Genomic DNA, 22273 nt, shown 5'->3' with positions numbered 1-22273 from the left:
ACCTTGTGTCATCAGCAAATTTACTAGCCCATCCCTCCACTTCCTCATCCAGGTCATTTATAAAACTCACAAAGGGTAAGGGGTTTCAGAACATATCCCTGATGCACACCACTGGTCACCGACTTCCATGCAGTATATGACCCGTCTACAACCACTCTTTACTTTCTGTGGGCAAGCAGTTCTGGATCCACAAAGCAATGTTCCCTTGGATCCCATGTCTCCTTACTTCCTCAATAAGCCTTGCATCAGGTACCTTATCAAATGCCTTACTAAAATCCTTATGCATTACATCTACAGCTCTACCTTCATCAATGTATTTCATCACATCTTCAAATAAGCACATGAATGAAGGAAAATGAAGGGTTATATGAACAAGAGAGAATCTACAGATGCTGGAGATCATGGAAAAAAGTGCAGTTTATGTTTTGGGACATCCTGCCGAAGGATATCAGCCTGAGTCATCGACAGTACTTTTTTCCACAGATGCTGTCTGGTCTGCTGAGTTGCTCCAGCATTTTGTGTGTGTTGGAGGGTTATATGGGAAGGACTGATCTTAGAGTATGTTAAAAGCTTGGCACACCATGGGCTGAAGAGCCTGTACTGTGTTTTACCATTTGTGTATGGTGAGTAAAAGGTGTGAATTCCTTACAAAATATATGGTAGTTTCTCACCTGACCTAAACCAACAGCATCACTCAAATTATGACCACATTTTGTCAAATGGAGTACAAAATGACTAGCTAGAGTCGTAGATGTGACTATCAGTGTAAAGATGTCTCCTTTTCTCCTCATTAATCCCTTCTTCACTGCAATCCTTCCTTCCTGATTGAACTAATATGTTGGGATGATGTAGTTTGAGTTGGTGGGAAACCTTCCAATGCCAGTCTTTTACTTTGCCATTTCAGAGATTTGTACTGATTCAATGTGCAAGATTCCTTTGATCTGTGGAGAATCACTATTCTCTTTTATTCCAGCTTCTACTTGTTTCATCCACTGGCCTATGAGATGGTTGGCCCACATGCTCAGGATCCTCACAGCCCAATGGCAGGGTTGAGGTGGATGGAGTCCTGGGAATTCTAAACCTCACTGAGCTCAGACACAGGTGACAGCAGCCATTCAGTGTCATAGCACTGCCACAACGCTAAAGCGAAGATTCTGTGAAAAGAGGAATGGGGCGACTTGCTTTGCCAAACTTTTGATCAATTCTTCTTCTCATCTTCAACACAAATAATGGTGTTATTAAACAGACATTTGTGAGCGTGTACTTGGAGTATTATGCTTACAGATTCACAGGCATATTGCTGGGACTGGAGGCCTTTAGTTATAAGAATAGAATGGATAAGCTGGGACTATTGTCCCGAAAGCAAAGGATAGTATCTCTTTATGGAGGTATATCCCTCTCATAGATAAGGTAGATTGTCACAGATTTACTCCCAGGGTAGGGAGTAAAACCAGAGGCATGGATTTGTGAATATAGAAAGATTTAAAGGGGACCTGCAGGTGATGGATATGTGGAACAAAGTGCCAGAGGAAGTGGTAGGGGTGGTTGTGTAAATAACCCTATAGGGCTGGTGGAAAAGGCAGATACATTGGGACTTTTAAGACGCTCTTAGAATGAGATGTGGAGGAATACATAGCAAGAAAGGGTTAGATTGATCTTAGATTGGGTTAAAAGATCAGTACACAATTGTGAGCTAAAGAGCCTGTACTGTTCTATGTTCTAAAGAACATTTAGAAACAAAGACAAGAAAGATTTAGAGAAGATTCTGGATTTGGTGTTGTGCAATGAACTGGAATGTGGCCTAATCAATGTTTTAGCCAGTAGTGATGTGGCTTTTCAATTTTGGACACGTGAAGTGCCTGTACTCACTGGAATTTAGAAGAATGTAGGGGGATCTCATTGAAATCTACAGAATGTTGAAAGGACTAGATAGTGTGGATATGGTGAGGATGTTTCCTACGGTGGGGGTATCCAGAACTAGAGGGCACAGCCCCAAAATTGAGGGGCAACCCTTTGGAATAGGAAGATGGCATTTTTTTTTAGTCAGAGAGTAGTACATCCGTGGAATGCTCTGCCACAGACTGCAGTGGAGATCAAGTCTATGGGTATATTTAAGGCGGCAGTTGATCATTTCCTGATTGGTCAGGGCAACAAAGGATCTGGCGAGAAGGCAGGTGTATGGGGTTGAGTGGGATCTGGGATCAGCCATTGATGGAATGGCGGAGCATACACAATAGGCTGAATGGCTTAATTCTGCTCCTATATCTTATAGTAACATAGAAACAGAGAAAACCTACAGCACACTACAGGCCCTTCAGCCCACAAAGTTGTGCCGAACATGTCTTTCCCGTAGAAATTACTAGGTTTACCCATAGCCCTCTATTTTACTAAACTCCATGTACCTATCTAAAAGTCTCTTAAAAGACCCTATCATATCCACCTCCACCACCATTGCTGGCAGCCCATTCCACACACTCACCACTCTGAGTAAAAAACTTACCCCTGACATCTCCTCTTTACCTACTTCCCAGCACCTTAAACCTGTGTCCTCTTGTGGCAACCATCTCAACCCTGGGAAAAAGCTTCTGACTATCCACACAATAATGCCTCTCATCATCTTATAAACCTCTATCAGGTCACCTCTCACCCTCCGTCGCTCCAAGGAAAAAAGGCCAAGTTCACTCAATCTATTCTCATAAGGCATGCTCCCAAAACCAGGCAACATCTTTGTAAATCTCCTCTGCACCCTTTCTATGGCTTCCACATCCTTCCTGTAGTGAGGCGACCACACCTGAGCATAGTACTCCAAATGGGTTCTATATAGCTGCAACATTACCTCTCATCTCCTAAATTCAATTCCACGATTGATGAAGGCCAATACACCATATGCTTTCTTAACCACAGAGTCAACCTGTGCAGCTGCTTTGAGTGTCCTATGAACTCGGACCCCAAGATCCCTCTGATCCTACACACTGCCAAGAGTCTTACCATTAATACTACATTCTGCCATCATATTTGACCTATAGTCTTATGGTCTTATTGAATTGATTCAAGAGGTTAAGGCAAAGAAACTCTTAGGGGCCAGTGATCATAATATGATAGAATTCACCCTGCAATTTGAGAAGGAGAAGCTTAAGTCAGATGTATCAGTATTACAGTTCCCTGAAGTTGGAATCTCATGTGGATAGGGTGGTGAAGAAAGCTTTTGGTATGCTGGCCTTTATAAATCAGAGCATTGAATATAGGAGTTGGGATGTAATGTTAAGATTGTACAAGGCATTGGTGAGGCCAAATTTGGAATACTGTGCACAGTTCTGGTCACCAAATTATAGGAAAGATGTCACAAAATAGAGAGAGTACAGAGGAGATTTACTATAATGTTACCTGGGTTTCTGCACCTAAGTTACAGAGAAAGGTTGAACAAGTAAGGTCTTTATTCTTTGGAGTGTAGAAGGTTGAGGGGGGACTTGATAGAGGTATTTAAAATTATGAGGAGGTTAGATAGAGTTGACGTGAATAGGCTTTTTCCATTGAGAGTAGGGGAGTTTCAAACAAGAGGACATGAGTTGAGAGTTAAGGGGCAAAAGTTTAGGGATAACACGAGGGGGAATTTCTTTACTCAGAGAGTGGTAGCTCTGTGGATGAGCTTCCAGTAGAAGTGATAGGGGCAGGTTTGATATTGTCATTTAAAAAAAACTTGGATAGGTATATGGACAGGAAAGGAATGGAGGGTTATGGGCTGAGTGTAGGTAGGTGGGACTAGGTGAGAGTGAGCTTTTGGCACAGACTAGAAGGGTCGAGATGGCCTGTTTCTGTGCTGTAATTGTTATATGGTTACAAAGGAGTAAAGGGAATTACAGAAGCATGAGCGAGGAGCTGGTCAAAATTGATTAGAAAAGAACATTGGCAGGGATGACAGCACAGCTACAATGCTGGAATTTCTGGAAGCAACTGGGAAGGCTCAGGATATATATATCCCAAAGAGGAAGAAGTATTCTAAAGGCAAGGTGATACAACCATGGGTAACGAGAAGTCAAAGCTGGCAAAAAAAAACCCTGAGAGGGCATATAACAGAACAAAAATTTGTAGGAAGTTAAAGTATTGGGAAATTTTAAAAACCAGCTAAAGAGTCATTAAGAAGGAAAAAAATAGAATCCAACAACAAGCTAACCAATAATATTGAAGAGGATACCAAAAGTTTCTTCAGATGCATGAAGTGTAAAAGAGACGTGAGAGTAGATATTGGACTGCTGGAAAATGATGCTGGAGAGGTAGTAATTGGGGAAATGTGGGACAAGCTGAATAAGTACTTTTCATCACTCGTCACTGTGAAAGACACTAACCATGCCAGAAGTTCGAGAGGGTCGGGGTCAGAAGTATGTGAAGTTGCCATTATTAAGCAAAAGGTACTTGGGAAACTAAAACGTTTGAAGGTAGATAAATAACCTGGACAAGATAGCTTACAGCCCAGGGTTCTGAAAGAGGTGGCTCAAGAGATTATGGAGGCATCAGTAATGATCTTTCAGGAATGAATAGATTCTGGCATGGTTCCAGATGAATGGAAGATTGCAAATGTCACTCCATTCTTCAGGAGAGAGAGCAAGAAAAAGGAAATTATAGGCCAGTTAGTCTGATCTCAGTGGTTGGGAAGATGTTGGAGTCACTTGTTAAAGATTTGGTTTCGGCTTATTTGGAAGCATGTGATAAAATTGGCTGTAGTCAGCACGGCTTCCTGAAGGAAATATATTGCCTGACAAATCTTGGAAGAAACAACAAGCAGGATAGACAAAGGAGAATCAGTGAATGTTGTGTACTTGGATTTTCAAAAGGCCTTTGACAAGGTACCACACACGAGGGTGCTTAATAAGTTAAGAACCCATTGTATTAACTTGCATGGATAAAGCAGTGGCTTATTGGCAGGAGCCAGAGTGGGGATAAGGGAGCCTTTTCTGGTTGACTGCTGTTGACTAGTGGTATTCTACAGGGGTCTGTGTTGGGATTGTTTCTTTTTATATTATATCTCAATGACTTGGATGATGGAATTGATGGCTTTGCAGCAGAGGTTACAGACGATTTACAAAGATAGAAGTGGGGCAGCTAGTTTTGAGGAAGTAGAGAGGCTACAGAAGGACTTACACATATTAGGAAAATGGGCAAAGAAGTGGCAGATGGAATACAGTGTTGGGAATTGTATGGTCATGCCTATTTTCTAAACAGAAAATTCAAAAATCTGAGGCACAAAGGGACTTGGGAGTTCTTGTGCAGGATTCCCCAAAGATTAAGACCATAAGATATAGGAGTAGAAGTGGGCCATTCGGCCCATCAAGTCTGCTTCACCATTCAATCATGGGGTGATCCAATTCTTCCAGTCATCCCCACACCCGTCCCTTCTCCCCATACCCTTTGATGCACTGGCTAATCAAGAACCTATCTTAAATTCACCCAGTGTATTGGCCTCCACAGCCGCTCGTGGCAACAAATTCCACAGACTTACCAGCCTCTGACTAAAGTAATTTCTCTGTTCTGAATGGACATCCTTCAATCCTGAAGTTGTGCCCTCTTACCTGAGATTCCCCTACCATGGGAAATAACTTTGTTTTATCTAATCTGTTTGGACCTTTTGAAATTCAGAATGTTTCTATGAGGTCACCCCTCATTCTCCTGAACTCCAGGGAATACAGCCCAAGAGCTGCCAGACATTCCCCATATGGTAACCCTTTCATTCGTGGAATCATTGTCATGAATCTTCTCTGAACCCTCTCCAATGTCAGTATATCCTTTCTAAAATAAGGAGCCCAAAACTGCACACAATACTCCAAGTGTGGTTTCAGGAGTGCCTGATAGAGTCTCAACATCACATCCTTGCTCTAATATTCTATACCTCCAGAAATGAATGCCAACATTGCATTGGCCTTCTTCACCACTGATGCAATCTGGAGGTTAACCTTTGGGGTATCCTGCACAAGGACTCCCATGTCCTTTTGCATCTCATCATTTTGAATTTTCTCCCTATTTAAATAATAGTCTGCCCGTTTATTTCTTCCATCAAAGTGCATGACCATACACTTTCCAACATTGTATTTCATTTGCCACTTTGTCCATTCCCCTAAACTAAGTCTCCCTGCAGGCTCTGTGTTTCCTCAACACTCCCTGTTCCACCACCTATTTTTGTAACAACGGAAAATTTATCTACAAATCCATTAATCTCATAGTCCAAATCATTGACATACGTCGTAAAAAGCAGTGGTCCCAATACTGATCCCTGTGGAACTCCACTGGTAACCAGCAGCTGGCCAGGAGAGGATCCCTTTATTCACACTATCTATTTTCTGCCGATCAGCCAATGCTCCACCTACTAACTTTCCTGTAATTCCATGGGCTCTTATCTTGCTAAGCAGACTCATATGAGGCACCTTGTCAAAGGCCTTCTGAAAATCCAAGTACACCACATCTACTACCTTGCTTGTAATCTCCTCAAAAAATTGCAGGAGGTTTGTCAGGAAACCATGTCGACTTTGGCATATCTTGTCATGTGCCTCCAGGTACTCTATAATCTCATCCCTAATTATTGATTCCAATAACTTCCCATCCACTGATGTCAGACTGACAAACCTAGTTTCCTTTCTCCTGTCTCCCACCCTTTTTTATATGGATATTTTTATGCAAAAAGAAAATATTTTTATAAACAGATACACATAAGAAAAAAAGCAAACAAACAAAAAACAGACAAAATACTAACCCCCCCCCCCCAACCCACAACCCTGGTGTTAAAAATTCCTTCCTCGTTCACAATTGAAAAATAGCAAAAATAAAATTCGATCAAGTAAAGTATGGGGTCCTAATGTGTAGTATTAATAAGGTATATATTACTACACTAAGCAGATAGTATGAGCATGTGAAGACAGGTATCCATACTAATTCAGTAGCTGAGGAGGTATAATGGTAACCACAACAGACAGGATCTCCTGGTTGCCACTCACTACAACTCTCCCTCTCATTCCCATTTGGATATGTCCATACTTGGCCTCCTCTACTGCCATGATGAGGCCAAACTTCGGTTGGAGAAACAACATCTCATTCTACCGTCCGGGTAGTCTCCAGCCCCTTGGTATGAACATCGAACTCTCTAACTTCCGGTAATTTCCTCCCTCTCCCTTCCCCATCCCACCTCTACTCTGTCTCCTCTTCTAGCTGCCTATCACCTCTCATGATGCTGCCTTCTTCTACTACCCATACTGATTTCCCTTTAGATTCCTTCTTCACCTCTCCTGCCTATCCCCTCCCTGCTTCCCCTCCCCCACGTCTTAATCTTTCCTCTGATTGGTTTTCCACCCTCTCCCCACCTTCTTTATACGGTCCCTTCCCCCTCCTCCTTTAGCGCTGACGAAGGGTTTCGACCCGAAACGTTGACTGCTTCTTTCAGCAGATGCTGCCAGACCTGCTGAGTTTATCCAGCTTTTTTGTACGTCTTGATAATGATGGTAATAAGGCCAAAAAAGAACCCCATGTTTTTTCATATGTTACTGGTTTCCTCTTCACACCATACAAGATCTTTTCAGGTTTACTACAGGATGTTAGCTCGTTTAACCACTGCCTGTGTGAGGGAGGAAAGTCAGATTTCCAGTTTTGTAGGATGCACTTTTTCCCAGCTGTAGCCGCAAGCAATATGAAGTATTTTTTTTATTGTAGTTCACATTAAGACCTTGTAGATCTTTCAAAATCCAGACACTAGGATCAAATGAAATTTTGGTTTTTATAATATCTGAGGTTATTCTAACAATGTATTTCCAAAAGTCTTCCAGATAAGAGCATTTCCAAAGCATATGAAGTAAGTATCTGTCACAAGATTTACATCTCTGACAATTAGGAGAGGTATTATGGTATATTTTGTGCAGTCTATGTGGGGTGTAGTAGGTCCTGTTAAAGATATTAAACTGTACTTGTCTATGTTTAGTTGAAATTAATGCAGTTTGAGACATTTGAAGGATATTACACCAATCGGCATCATTATATTTGCATTCAAGATTTGATTCCCACTTATTTTTAATATCACTCTTAGTATAGATTGGCAAGTTATTGTTTAAAATAACATAAATAGATTATATAAGTCCTTTTGTAGTGTACAGGGCTTCACTAAACAGGTACTTTTCAAATGGGGATTCTATTGGAATTTGTGGATAGCCTGTATAACTGTTACGGACCCAGTGTCTAATCTGAAAATATTTCAATAAATTTTGATTTGGTAGATTAGATTTACCAGGCAATTGTTGAAAATTGGCAAAGTTATCTTGGCTATATAAATCATCAACTGTTTTTATACCACTATTAACCCAATTTTTTAGAATGCTGTCTGCATTCAGGTGGGGGATATTGGAGTTATTCCACAGAGGAGTTTTCTGAAATAATGAGGTATTTATACCAATAACTGCATGAGCTTCTTGCCATACTGCAAAAGAATTTAAAATTATAGGGTTCTTAGTAATATTTAAGAGTGCTTTTTTTCGATGTTAAAAAAGGAAGAACTTGTAAGGGAACATTTTTTAATTGATGTTGTTCAATAGGAAACCATCTAGTCTCATTGTTCTCAGAGTACAACCAACACCATATTGGACAAAGTTGAGCTGCAAGGTAATAACATTTAAAATTAGGAAAATTTAATCCTCCTTTGGCATAAGGGGCCTGAATGGTTGAGAGTTTGACTCTAGGGACTTTACCTTTCCATAAAAAGCTGGACATTGATTTGTTTAAAACATTAAATAGACTTTTGGGAATTTTAATTGGGAGACATTGGAATAAATATAGAAATTTGGGGAGTATATTCATTTTAATTAAGTTTACTCTTCCAATTAAAGATAATGGCAGTTCCCTCCATTTCTGTAAACCTAATTTAACCCGATTCAATAATTTAATGTAATTATCTTTAAGGATTTTGTCTGCAGATCTCCTAATTTCTATGCCTAAATATTTAAACCTATTTGAGCACCATTGCAAGCGTTTGACTAGGTTTTTTAATGTTATCCTGTATATTAAAAGACATGACTTCACTTTTTGAAAGGTTTAATTTATATCTAGAAGCGGCACTGTACTGTTGGAAACGTAGAAGGGAGGGTAATGACTTTTCTGGATCAGACAGGAAAACTAAGAGATCGTCGGCATAAAGGGCTAGTTTGTGTTCATTTGAGCCAAATTTAATGCTGATAATAGTAGGATTAGAACGAATAGCAATAGCCAGCAGCTCAACAACTATTAAGAACAGCAGCGGAGCACTTGGACAACCTTGGCAGACTCCTCTGGATAGCGGGAAGGTACCCGATAGGACTCCATTAGTTAGAATTTGAGCTTCAGGACCGGCAAAAAATGGTTCAATGTATTGAATAAATCTCCTTCCAAAATTCATTGCTTTAAAAGTTTGCAAAAGGAAGGTAGGTTCTATCCTGTCGAACGCCTTCTCTGCATCCTTCGACATGATCGCATGGGATCATTTTGCATATGAAAAAATCTCCGTACATTTTCAGATCCATTTCAATTTCTGACAAAACCTGTCTGATCAGTATTAATGATTTAGGGATAATGCCATCTATTCTTAATGCAGTTAATTTTGATAAAATCTTATAATCTGAACTCAAAAGACTAAGGGGCCGATAAGAAGTACATTTTTGACAGTCCTCAGGTTTTGGCAGTAATGTTATTGTAGCCATTTCCAGGTAACTAGGCAGAGTTTTATTAATCAGTGCCTCCTTAAACATATTTGTTAAAGTGGTTACAAGCTTATCTGAAAAGGCTTTAAAGTATTCAATTGGAAAGCCATCTGGCCCTGGAGCTTTATTTCTGTAGAGACTTCATAGCGCAAAGAATCTCTTCTTCAGATATATCAGAGTCAAAACGATCTTTATCCTTAGGATATAACTTAGGCAGATTTAATAAGTTCAAGAAACATGTTGCTTTGGTATTTTCTATATCATGTTCTGTTTTATATAGCGTTTCACAAAACTTTCTGTATTCTTGATTTATGTCCTGTTAATGAGGGATTTACCATCATCCATAACAACAGATTGGATAAATCTATCAGTTTCTTCCTTTTTTATTTGCCAGGCAAGTAACTTACTAGTTTTGTTTCCGAATTCGTAATAATGATAGTTAGTTCTGGCCATATCTGCCTCAGCTTTACTTGTACATAAATTATTGTATTGAATCCATTTTAAAGTCAGTGTATTTAGTATTCACTGTTAGTAAAAGCATTTTCACGTTTCAAGATTTCTGATCTCTTCCTCTAGAGATACAAGAGTTTTCCTTTTTTCTCTTACCTTATGTGTGCTATATGAAATGACTTGTCCTCTCATATATGCTTTTAAAGCCTCCCATATATTTGCATAGGAAGAAGAATTTGAATTAGTTTCCATAAATAAATCAATGTGTCCGTTCATAAATCTGAGAAATTCGGGATCATTAAGCATATATGTTTTAAATCTCCAACTATAAGATGATGACTATGCAGTATCCATCCTCCAAGTCACCTTTATTGGATTATGGTCAGAGAGTATAGCTGGTAGGTAAGAGCATTCAATAATCCTGGATACCATACTTTGGGATATTAAAAACATATCAATTCTAGAATAGGAGCCGTGGACATTTGAAAAGAAGGAGAAGTCCTATACATTTGGATTAAGTTGACGCCAAATATCACAAAACTCCAGATCCCTCATGCCCTGATCCAGGACGGACGCTGCTCTTGAACGATTAAAAGATCTTGGTGTGTATCGATCCATTGCTGGGTCTAAGACCAAATTGAAGTCACCACCAACCAGACAGTGGTCCAAATCTGTCATAAGTTTAAATACCAAATCATTAAAAAAAAGGGATCATCATGGTTGGGGCCGTAGACATTAATCAGTGTGACCCTGTTCATATTTAGTTCACAATTAACTAAAATAAGTCTACCATTCTTGTCTTTTTCTGTTGATATTAATTTAAACCTCACGTCTTTATTGACGAGTATAGCTACTCCCCTTGCTTTTGTGGTAAATGAAGAATAGTAAACATGTCCAACCCAATCCCTTTTTAACTTGATATTATATGTTCTGTGTCAGAAAGGTGAGTCTCTTGTAAAAATGCTACATTGGTGAAATGTCTCTTTAAATATGTAAGAATTTTTTTCCTCTTAATTGGAGAATGAATCCCCCTTACATTCAAGGAGATTATTTTAAGTTGACTAGTCATACCTTAAAGAAAAAAATAATGGATACCTCAGAGCATAAAGATAGAACTGTAAGAATGAGAGTAATTAAGAAACAGAACCTTACCATATCCCTGTATGAGACCCACCCGTTGATGCCCCCTAGATTAAAGATCCCCGGTGGGTAGGCTACTCTCTCTAAGTATGCAAGTGTAAAGAGGGTTTCTTCTTTTTTGTTAACTAGCAGGAATGCTAATTTACTGATAACGAGAATGGTATTCCTTTGTAAACCAAATGGGGATTAATGTTCTTTCTTCTGAGTCTGTAAGCTTTTGTTGACGGGCTTTTGGGCAGATCGGCGCGAGGGGGTCGAGAGAGAGGACGCAATGCTCTAAGCTGGGCGAGGATCGGACCCCAAAGGGGGGTCCGAGGTCGGGAGATTCTCCGAGGAGGGGGGGGGATGAAGCTAGATGTGCTTGGTTGACCACTCGGAGGGTCCTGAGCTGTTTGGAGAGTCCGAGGAGTTCGGAGGGTCCTGAGCTGCGAGTCGAGGAGTTCGGAGGGGATCGAATGGTGGCCAGAAGACTTCAGTAATTGAGCTCCAACGGCTGTGCACGAAGTGGTTTGGACTTTGATAAGTTTGGCGCCTTTTCTTTAATTTTCTCTTCATATATACTGTATCGTTATTAATCACTTAGTTATAGTAACCTTTATAAATTGTACTCATTTAATTGCATATGGTGTACTGTCTGTTTTTGGGTGAGGCGGGGACATCACACAGCATCCACACCAGCTGATTACCCAGTTTGGCGGGGCCGAAGGCTGCTCCCTCTAGACAAGAACGAGCTGAGCGAGCCTGAGGCGACCCAGGGGGTTACACAAGGGTTCTCAACAGTTACAAAAAAATATAGTGAGCATTAAACCACATTAATTAAATTTTGGGTTCTACAGCCTCTAAACGAGTATAATCGAGGCCTAGGAGCATGTACATAAAACCTGGCAAAGCAACTTGAACAGAACTCAGACTACAACATATAAAAATGTTTAGTAAAAGGAACACCAGGAATCAAAACCATTGTGAGACGAAATGTCATCAAAAGTTAAGGAGACGCACTTTCCACAATAGCCAGGTGGGAAAGTATCCATATTGTGAAACTTACTCGTGTCCTCTTATCAGTCAATAGACAATAGACAATAGGTGCAGAAGTAGACCATTCGGCCCTTTAAGCCTGCACCGCCATTCTGAGATCATGGCTGATCATCTACTATCAATACCCGGTTCTTGCCTTGTCCCCATATCCCTTGATTCCCCTATCCATAAGATACCTATCTAGCTCCTTCTTGAAAGCATCCAGAGAATTGGCCTCCACTGCCTTCTGAGGCAGTGCATTCCACACCCACAGAACTCTCTGGGAGAAGAAGTTTTTCCTTAACTCTGTCCTAAATGACCTACCCCTTATTCTTAAGCCATGCCCTCTGTTACTGGACTCTCCCAGCTTCTGGAACATATTTCCTATCTTGTCCAATCCCTTAATAATCTTATATGTTGCAATCAGATCCCCTCTCAATCTCCTTAATTCCAGCGTGTACAAGCCCAGTCTCTCTAACCTCTCTGCGTAAGACAGTCCTGACATCCCAGGAATTAACCTCGTGAATCTACGCTGCACTTCCTCTACAGCCAGGATGTCCTTCCTTAACCCTGGAGACCAAAACTGTACACAATACTTTAGGTGTGGTCTCACCAGGGCCCTGTACAAATGCAAAAGGATTTCCTTGTTCTTGTACTCAATTCCCTTTGTAATAAAGGCCAACATTCCATTAGCCTTCTTCACTGCCTGCTGCACTTGCTCATTCACCTTCAGTGACTGATGAACAAGGACTCCTAGATCTCTTTGTATTTCTCCCTTACCTAACGCTACACCATTCAGATAATAATCTTCCTGTTCTTACTCCCAAAGTGGATAACCTCACACTTATTCACATTAAACATCATCTGCCAAGTATCTGCCTATTCACCCAGCCTATCCAAGTCACCCTGAATTCTCCTAACATCCTCATCATATGTCACACTGCCACCCAGCTTAGTATCATCAGCAAATTTGCTGATGTTATTCTCAATGCCTTCATCTAAATCATTGACGTAAGTTGTAAACAGCTGTGGTCCCAATACTGAGCCCTGTGGCACCCCACTAGTTACCTCCTGCCATTTCGAGAAACACCCGTTCACCGTTACCCTTTGCTTTCTATCTGCCAACCAGTTTTCTATCCATGTCAATGTCTTCCCCCCAATGCCATGAGCTCTGATTTTACCCACCAACCTCCTATATTCGGATACTGAATCTCCCTGGAAAAGCTGAAGGACGTGACGCAACTGGATTTTGGAATGAATCCTATCAGAAATTTTTGACATCAAAAACTTTCCTACCCCCATCACCTACAAGAGAGCCCACTGCCTGGGAAAATTCCCCAGTGGTGGTGATGACTCATGGAGACTGAGACCTATAATCACAAAGCTCGTCAATTTTAAAAATAAGGAGAAGATTATGCACCTGGCCAGGCAAAAAGGAGTGGTTCACTATGAAAATAACAGAATTTACATATTTTCTGACTGTAGTCCGAGATTGCAACGCTTTAAGGACACATTCAAAGAGGTTAAGATCACCCTATGGGAAAGGGGCATTAATTATTCCCTGCACTATCCAGCTAAAATTTGGATTATGCATAAGGGAGTCACTAAGTGGTTTGTTAATCCTGATGCAGTAATGGAGTTTTTGAAAGTTATCAACAATAATGACTGATAGTCCTCTTGTTCCATGCACAACGGACAGGTTACTGTGATGCTTAAGCACTCTATATATTGAGTGACTTCTGCTTAAGTGATTATTGGATGTGCTGCTGTGACTTAGATGATTGGGCTTTGTTCCAGGGAAGGTGGGATCTGTTCCGATGGGATGGTTTACACCTGAACTGGAGAGGTACTAACATTCTTGCAGGAAAGTTTGCTAGTGCTGCTCAGGGGTGGGGGGGGGGGGGTTAAAACTAAATTTGCAGGGGGCAGGGATCCAGAATGTGAGAGAGGATAGTGAGATGAAGAATAAAGGACAGGTGGGGACTACACGGTTCCGGAATATTAAGTGTGTAGTGGAGAAAGGTGAGGTGGAACAAATGATAAGGAGGACACACGTACAGAAGGATGGTCTGACGGAACATGGAGTTAAATGTGCAGAAAGAATAAGTAAAATTAGGAAGGACAACAAAATTCAAGGGGCGTATAGCCCGATGGGAGTTCGGGGAGCTGGGTTAAGCACAGTAGGCAGTGATTTAAACAGAGAGAGGAGAAATGGGCTAAAAATTCTATATCGGAATGCACAAAGTGTCAGAAATAAGGTAGATGAAGCTCAGGTGTGAATGGGTAACTGTGACGTTGTTGGGATAACGGAGATATGGCTGCAGGGAGATCAGACCTGGGAAATGAATGTACAAGGGTATATGTGCTATTGCAGGGACAGAAATGTGGGCAGGGGGGTGGGGTGGCCCCATTGGTGAGGAATGAGATTCAGTCCTTTGCAAGGGGGGACATAGGATCAGGAGAAGTAGAATCTGTGTGGATAGAACTGAGGAACAGTAAGGGCAAAAAGACCCTAATGGGTGTTGTCTACAGACTTTTTCCAGAGTCGACGCCATCTTAATAAAATACGAGGGTCTGGTTGTTCCTTCAGTTGATGATAAAATATCCTTCTTACTTCTAAGATTATACCTTGTCATGCACCACTAGCAAATGGGATTTGTTTGAAAAATTTTAGGAATGCGATTTTTAAAATAACATAGCAAAATAATGATAACTATTGAGACACACCCGGGGAGCTCACACTAGCATGTCTTACCTCATTGCTGCTGTCTCCCATCCTTCTCAAATAGCAGAGTAACATTTGCAATTTTCCAGTCATCTGGTACAATGCCAAAATCTATCAGTTCTTGAAAGATCATAGTTAATGTGTTCACAGTCTCTCCAGCTACTTTCCTTCAGTAGCCGAGGGTGCATTCCGTCAGGTCCAGGAGATTTATCTACCCTCAGACCATGAAGCTTCCTGAGCACCTTCTCAGTCGTAATTTTCACTGCACAAACTTCACTTCCCTGACACTTGAATGTCTGGTATACTGCAGATGTCTTCCACTATGAAGACTGATGCAAAATACGCATTTAGTTCATCTACCATTTTTGCATCTCTCACTACAATATCTCCAGCATCATTTTCTATTGGTCCTATATCTACCCTCGACTCTTATTTTATCCTTCACATACTTAAAAAAGCTGTAACTATCTTCTTCAACATTATTTGCCAGCTTCCTCTGATAATTCACCTTTTCCTTCCAAATGACCTTATTCGTTTCCTTCTGCATGTATTTAAAAGCTCCCCAATCCTTTATCTTCCCACTAGCTTTGGCTTCCCTGTATGTCCTCTCTTTTGCTTTTACTTTGGCTCTGACTTCACTTGTCAGCCATGATAGTGTCCCTCTTCTCTTTGAAAATTTCCTCTTATTTGGAATGCTGCTCTGCTGTCCTTCCTGCAAATGTCCCTTTCCAGACAACTTTGGCCAGATCCCCTCTCATGCCATTGTAATTTCCTTTATTCCACTAAAAATACTGAATTTTATTTTTTCCCTTGCGAATTTCAATGTGAACTTGATCATATTGTGATCACTGTTCCCTAAGGGTTCCTTGACCTTAATCTCTCTTATCACCTCCAAATCATTGCACTACACAGCTGATCTCTGAGTGGGCTCGACAACAAGTTATTCTAAAAAGCCATCCCTTAGACATTCTACAAATTCTCTCTCTTGAGGTCCAGCACTGACCTGGTTTTCCCAGTCCTCTTTCAAGTTAGAATCACCAATGATTGTCATGACATTGCCTTTCTGACACACCTTTTCTATCTCCTGCTGTAATTTGTAATCCACATCCCGGCTGCTGTATATAACTGCCATTAGGGTCCTTTTCCTCTTGCCATTTCTTACCTCAACCCATAGAGACTCTACAACTTCCAATCCTATGTCATCTCTTTCCAATGATTTAAAATTATTTCTTACTTTACACCACCCCCTCTGCCTACTAACCTATCTTTCCGATATACCATATATCCTTGGACATTCATCTCCCAATGGCAGCCATCTTTTTTCCAAGTTTCAGAGACGGTCACCACATCATGAAGGGCCGAGATGGCCTGTTTCCATGCTGTAATTGCTATATGGTTATATGGTCATACTTGCCAGTCTGTAGCTGAATTTCAAGATCATCCATTTTATTCAAATACAACTCTCAGTCCAGTATTTGTTGCTTACTGTTTTAACTGCACCACACCTCTACTGCCCTCTAACTCATGCCACTGGCTTTGATTAAGCCTCATCTCCTGACTGTACTTTCTAAAATATCTGTTGCACGCTATCTTTAATTTATTTCTGTTTTCCCTTCCTCAGCCCTTTCACTCCAGTTCACATCCCCCTACAAAATTAGTTTAAACTCTCCCTAACAGCTCTATTAAACGTATCTGCTAGGAAAAAGTGGCCAGTGAGTAAGTGGGCCAGTAAAGGAGTGGATATTTGAGGCTTTGACTCGAGAGACTTCGACAAGGAGAGGCGGAGGATGAGTTTGTTTGCAGTTAGTCTTTACAATGCCTCCTGAGATGGTGATGTGCCTCTCCTGTTAGATGTGACAGTCTTAGGGGAACTCCCCTCTCCTGCAGAGTCACATCTGCCAGAAGGGCATGTGGTTGGGCGATCTGGAAGACCATGTGAGGAATCTGGAGCAGCAGCTGGATGACCTTCGACTCATAAGGGAAAATGAGGCAGACACAGATGAGAACTACAGGGAGGTAGTTACACCGAGGCTGCTGGAAGCAGGTCATTGGGTGGCAGTCAGAGGGGGGAAAACGAAGGTGAGTAGACAGGTAGTGCAGAGTACCCCTGTAGCTATTCCCCTGAATAATAAGTTTACCGTCCTGGATACTGTTGGCGAGGATGACCGACCATGTGTGAGCCATGGTGGCAGGGTCTCGGGCACTGAGTCTCACCCTGTGGTGTAGAAGGATGGGACAGAGAGGAGGAGAGCTGTCTTTATTGGAGACACTATAGTCAAGGGAGCTGACAGGAGATTTTGTAGACATGAGAGGGACATCCGCATGGTTTGTTGTCTCCCGGGTGCCAGGGTCCAGGATGTCTTTGAACGGGTGCATGACATCCTGGTACAAGAGGGAAAGCAACCAGAAGTCATGATACATATTGGTACCAATGACATAGGCAGGAAAAGGGATGAGGTCCTGAAGTGTGAGTTTCAGGAACTAGGCAGAAGGCTGAAGAACAGGATCTCAAAGGTGGTGTTCTCAGAATTGCTGCCAGTGCTACGTGATCGTGATAGTAAGAATTGGAGGAGATGGCATCTGAATGCATGGCTGAGGAGTTGGCACAGGGGGCAGGGTTTTAGATTTTTGGATCATTGGGATCTCTTCTGGGGAAGGTGGGACCTATACAGATTGAACGGGTTGCACCTGAACTCGAGGGGGAGCAATATCCTTGCAGGTAGGTTTGCTAGCATGGTTCGGGAGGGTTTAAACTAATTTGCAAGGAGGATGGGACCTGGAGCGATCGAGCAGTGAAAGAAGTGCATGGAGTAAAGCCAGATCTAACATATAGAGAGGCTGAGGAAAGAGAAGCAGAATAAAGGGTGTAAAGGTAGAAAGGCTAAAGTGTGTGTACTTCAATGTAAGAAGCATCGAGAACAAAGGTGATGAACTGAGAGCTTGGATACATATTATGGAATTATGATGTAATGCTCATTACAGAGACTTGGCTGGCACCAGGGCAGGAATGGATTCTCAATATTCCTGGATTTCAGTGTTTTATAAGGGATAGAGAGGGGGAAAAGTGGAGGAGGGGTGGCATTGCTGGTCAGGGATACTATTACAGCTACAGAAAGGGTGGGTAATGTAGCTGGATCCTCTTTTGAGTCAGTATGGGTGGAAGTCAGGAACAGGAAGGGAGCAGTTACTCTACTGCGGGGAATTCTATAGGCCCCCTGGTAGCAGCAGAGATACCGAGGAGCAGATTGGGAGGCAGATTTTGGAAAGGTGCAAAAATAACAGGGTTGTTATCATGGGTGACTTTAACTTCCCTAATATTGATTGGCACTTGATTAGTTCTAAAGGTTTAGATGGGGCAGAGTTTGTTAAGTGTGTCCAGGATGGATTCCTGTCACAGTATATTGACAGGCCGACTAGGGGGAATGCCATCCTAGATCTATTATTAGGTAACAAACCAGGTCAGGTCACAGATCTCTCAGTGGGTGAGCATCTGGGGGACAGTGTTCACTGCCTTCTGGCCTTTAGCATTATCATGGAAAAGGATAGAATCAGAGAGGACAAGAAAATTTTTAATTGGAGAAGGGCAAATTATGAGGCTATAAGGCTAGAATTTGTGGGTGTGAATTGGGTTGATGTTTTTGCAGGGAAATGTATTGTGGACATATGGTTGATATTTAAAGATCTCTTGAAGGATGTTAGGGATAAATTTGTCCCAGTGAGGAAGATAAAGAATGGTAGGATGAAGGAACCATGGGTGCCAAGTGAGGTGGAAAATCTTGTCAGGTGGAAGAAGGCAGCTTACATGAGGTTTAGGAAGCAACGATCAAATGGGTCTATTGAGGAATATAGGGTAGCAAGAAAGGAGCTTAAGAAGGGGCTGAGGAGAGCAAGAAGGGGGTGAGAAGGCCTTGGCGAGTAGAGTAAAGGAAAACCCCAAGGCATTCTTCAATTATGTGAAGAACAAAAGGATGACAGGAGTGAAGGTAGGACTGATTAGAGATAAAAGTGAAAAGATGTGCCTGGAGGCTGTGGAAGTGAGCGAGGTCCTCAATGAATACTTCTCTTTGGAATTCACCACTGAGAGGGAACTTGATGATGGTGAGGACAATATGAGTGAGGTTGATGTTCTGGAGCATGTTGATATTAACGGAGAGGAGGTGTTGGAGTTGTTAAAATACATTAGGACGGATAAGTCCCTGGGGCTTGACGGAATATTCCCCAGGCTGCCCCACAAGGCGAGGGAAGAGATTGCTGAGCCTCTGGCCAGGATCTTTATGTCCTTGTTGTCCACAGGAATTGTACTGGAGGATTGGAGGGAGGTGAATTTTGGCCCCCTGTTCAAAAAAGGTAGTAGGGATAGTCCGGGTAATTATAGACCAGTGAACCTTATGTCTCTGGTGGGAAAGCTGTTGGAAAAGACTCTTAGAGATAGAATCTATGGGCATTTAGAGAATCATGGTCTGATCAGAGACAGTCAGCATGGCTTTGTGAAGGGCAGATCGTGTCTAACAAGCCTGATTGAGTTCTTTGAGGAGGTGACCAGGCATATAGATGAGGGTAGTGCAGTGGATGTGATCTACATGGATTTTAGTAAGGCATTTGACAAGGTTCCACACGGTAGGCTTATTCAGCAAGTCAGAACGCATGGGATCCAGGGAGGTTTGGCCAGGTGTATTCAGAATTGGCTTGCCTACAGAAGGCAGAGGGTCATAGTGGAGGGAGTACATTCAGGTTGGAGGGTTGTGACTAGTGATGTCCCACAAGGATCTGTTCTGGGTCCTCTACTTTTTGTGATTTTTATTAACGACCTGGATGTGGGGGTAGAAGGGTGGGTTGGCAAGTTTGCAGACGACACAAAGGTTGGTGGTGTTGTAGATAGTGTAGAGGATTGTCAAAGATTGCAGAGAAACATTAATAGGATACGGAAGTAGCAGATGGAGTTCGACCCGGAGAAGTGGCAGGATACTTGGTAGTGTGGAGGAGTAGAGGGATCTGGGGGTACATGTCCACAGATCCCTGAAAGTTGCCTCACAGGTAGATAGGGTAGTTAAGAAAGCTTATGGGGTGTTGGCTTTCATAAGTTGAGGGATAGAGTTTAAGAGACGCAATGTAATGATGCAGCTCTACAAAACTCTAGTTAGGCGACACTTGGAGTACTGTGACCAGTTCTGGAAGGATGTGGAAGCATTGAAAAGGGTACAGAGGAGATTTACCAGGATTCCTCCTGGTTTAGAGAGTATGGATTATGATCAGAGATCAAGGGAGCTAGGGCTTTACTCTTTGGAGAGAAGGAGAATGAGAGGAGACATGATAGAGGTGTACAAGATAATAAGAGGAATAGACAGAGTGGACAGCCAGTGCCTCTTCCCCAGGCCACTGCTCAGTACAAGAGGACATGGCTTTAAGGTAAGGGGAGGGAAGTTCAAGGGGTATATATTTGAGCAAGGTTTTTTACTCAGAGTGTGGTTGGTTTGTGGAATGCACTGACTGGGTCAGTGGTGGAGGCAGATACACTAGTGAAGTATAAGAGACCACTAGATAGGTATATGGAGGAATTTAAGGTGGGGGGTTATATGGGAGGCAGGGTTTGAGGGTTGGCACAACATTGTGGGCCAAAGGGCCTGTAATGTGCTGTACTATTCTATGTTCTATGTTCTTGGACCTCTTTGGGTTCAGGTATAACCTGTGCATTTTTTACAGGTCGTACCTCCTCTGGAAGAGGTCCCAATGATCCAGGAATCTGAAGTCCTGCCCCCTCACCAGTCTCTCAGCTACACATTAATATGCCTGATCATGTTATTCTTGCTTTTGTTAGTACATGGCACAGGAGGCAATCCTGAGATTACTACCTTAGGGGTCCTGCCTTTCAGCTTCCTACCTATCTCCCTGAACTCTTTCTTCAGGACCTCCTCCCTTTTTCTACCTATGTAATTGGTACCAATGGGTACCAAGACTTTCGGCTGTTCACCCTTTCCCTTCAGAATATTCTGCACCCGATCCAAGACATCCTGTACCCTGGCACCTGGGAGGCAACACATATGCATTATCTCTATCAAGGAGACAGAACCTCCTGTCTGTTCCCCTCACTATGGAATCCCCTATGACTACTGCATTCCTCATCTTCCTCTTTCCCTTCTACACCACAGAACCAGCCTCAGTCCCAGAGACCTGATTGTCTTGGCCATCCTCTGTCAGGTCATCCCCCTCAACCACATCCAAAACGAGATAACAATTACTGAGGGGGATAGCCACAGGGGTGCTCTATACTATCTGCGCTCTTTCCCTTGCTTCCCTGACTGTCATCCACTTATCTAACTCCTGCAGCCTCGGGGTGGCTAACTTCCTGTAGCTCCTCTCTATCTCCTGCTGACTTTCACGAATAAGCTGTAGGTCATCAAGCCATAACTCCAGATCCCTAACATGGTCTCTCAGGAGCTGCATCTCGGTGCACTTGGTGCAGGTGTGGCAATCTGGGAGACTGGAATATTCCCAGGATTCCAACATTCAACACTCAGAGCAAAATATTAACCCTACTGACGTGTTTGCTATTCCTTTAAAAAAAAGCAAAATAAAACCAAAAATGAAGTCCACTTACCCACTTACCTCGCCAAAGCCTGAATGAGCAAAATGCCACTGGCCTACTCCTGACAATTTTTGATATTAGTCTTCTTTGATATTAGTCACCAGCTTCCTTTCATAAACTTGTCAGCCACGGTAGTGTTTATCCATTCAAAAATTTCTTATTATTTGGAATTTACTTGTTTTCCACTTCCTTCTTTTTACACAGAAACTCCAGCCATTGCTGCTGTGCTGTCCTTCCTGCAAATGTCCCTTTCCAGTCAACTTTGGCCAGTTCCTCTCTCATGCATTTGTAATTTCCTTTATTCCACTGAAATACCAACACATTGGAAATTAGTTTCTCTCAAATTTCAAAGTCAATTCAATCATATTGTGATCACCGTTCCCTCAGGGTTCTTTGACCTTAAGCTCTCTTATCACCTCCGGATCATTTTGAATCGGGAGCAAGTTACAGCTTGTGATTCAGCTGGGAGCTCAGAGAATTCGACCGTTGTCGGTAGGATTTAAGCCGACCTGGTCAATACCTGTGGAGTAGGGAGAACTGCGCAGGCGCGAGTGACGTCAGCGTCGAGCGCGCACTTTAAAAGGCAGGACTTGTTTTCAGAGCGGGCAGCAGAGTCCGTGGAAGCAGAGTCCTGGGCTTTGGCTAAGTGGGCTTCGACGTAAG

General features: G+C 42.2%; 1 protein-coding gene across 7 annotated transcripts in view; it reads left to right on the top strand.

Annotated features, from left to right (window-relative positions):
- Positions 1-11909, top strand: part of pomt2 (protein-O-mannosyltransferase 2) — a 344167-nt gene extending 332258 nt beyond the window's left edge. For all 7 annotated transcript variants that reach the window (XM_059962960.1, XM_059962973.1, XM_059962952.1 and 4 more), the window contains one exon: positions 974-11909. In XM_059962960.1, the coding sequence (XP_059818943.1) occupies positions 974-1079 (106 nt within the window). In that variant the 3' untranslated portion in view covers positions 1080-11909. The remainder of the gene's footprint in view (positions 1-973) is intronic.
- Positions 11910-22273: the final 10364 nt, after the last annotated feature.

The sequence above is a fragment of the Hypanus sabinus genome, chromosome 2 (genome assembly GCF_030144855.1).
Source record: "Hypanus sabinus isolate sHypSab1 chromosome 2, sHypSab1.hap1, whole genome shotgun sequence".
NCBI classification, from domain to species: domain Eukaryota; kingdom Metazoa; phylum Chordata; class Chondrichthyes; order Myliobatiformes; family Dasyatidae; genus Hypanus; species Hypanus sabinus.
The sequence above is the reverse complement of the archived record's forward strand: the minus strand, read 5'-3'. Positions and strand labels throughout refer to the sequence as shown.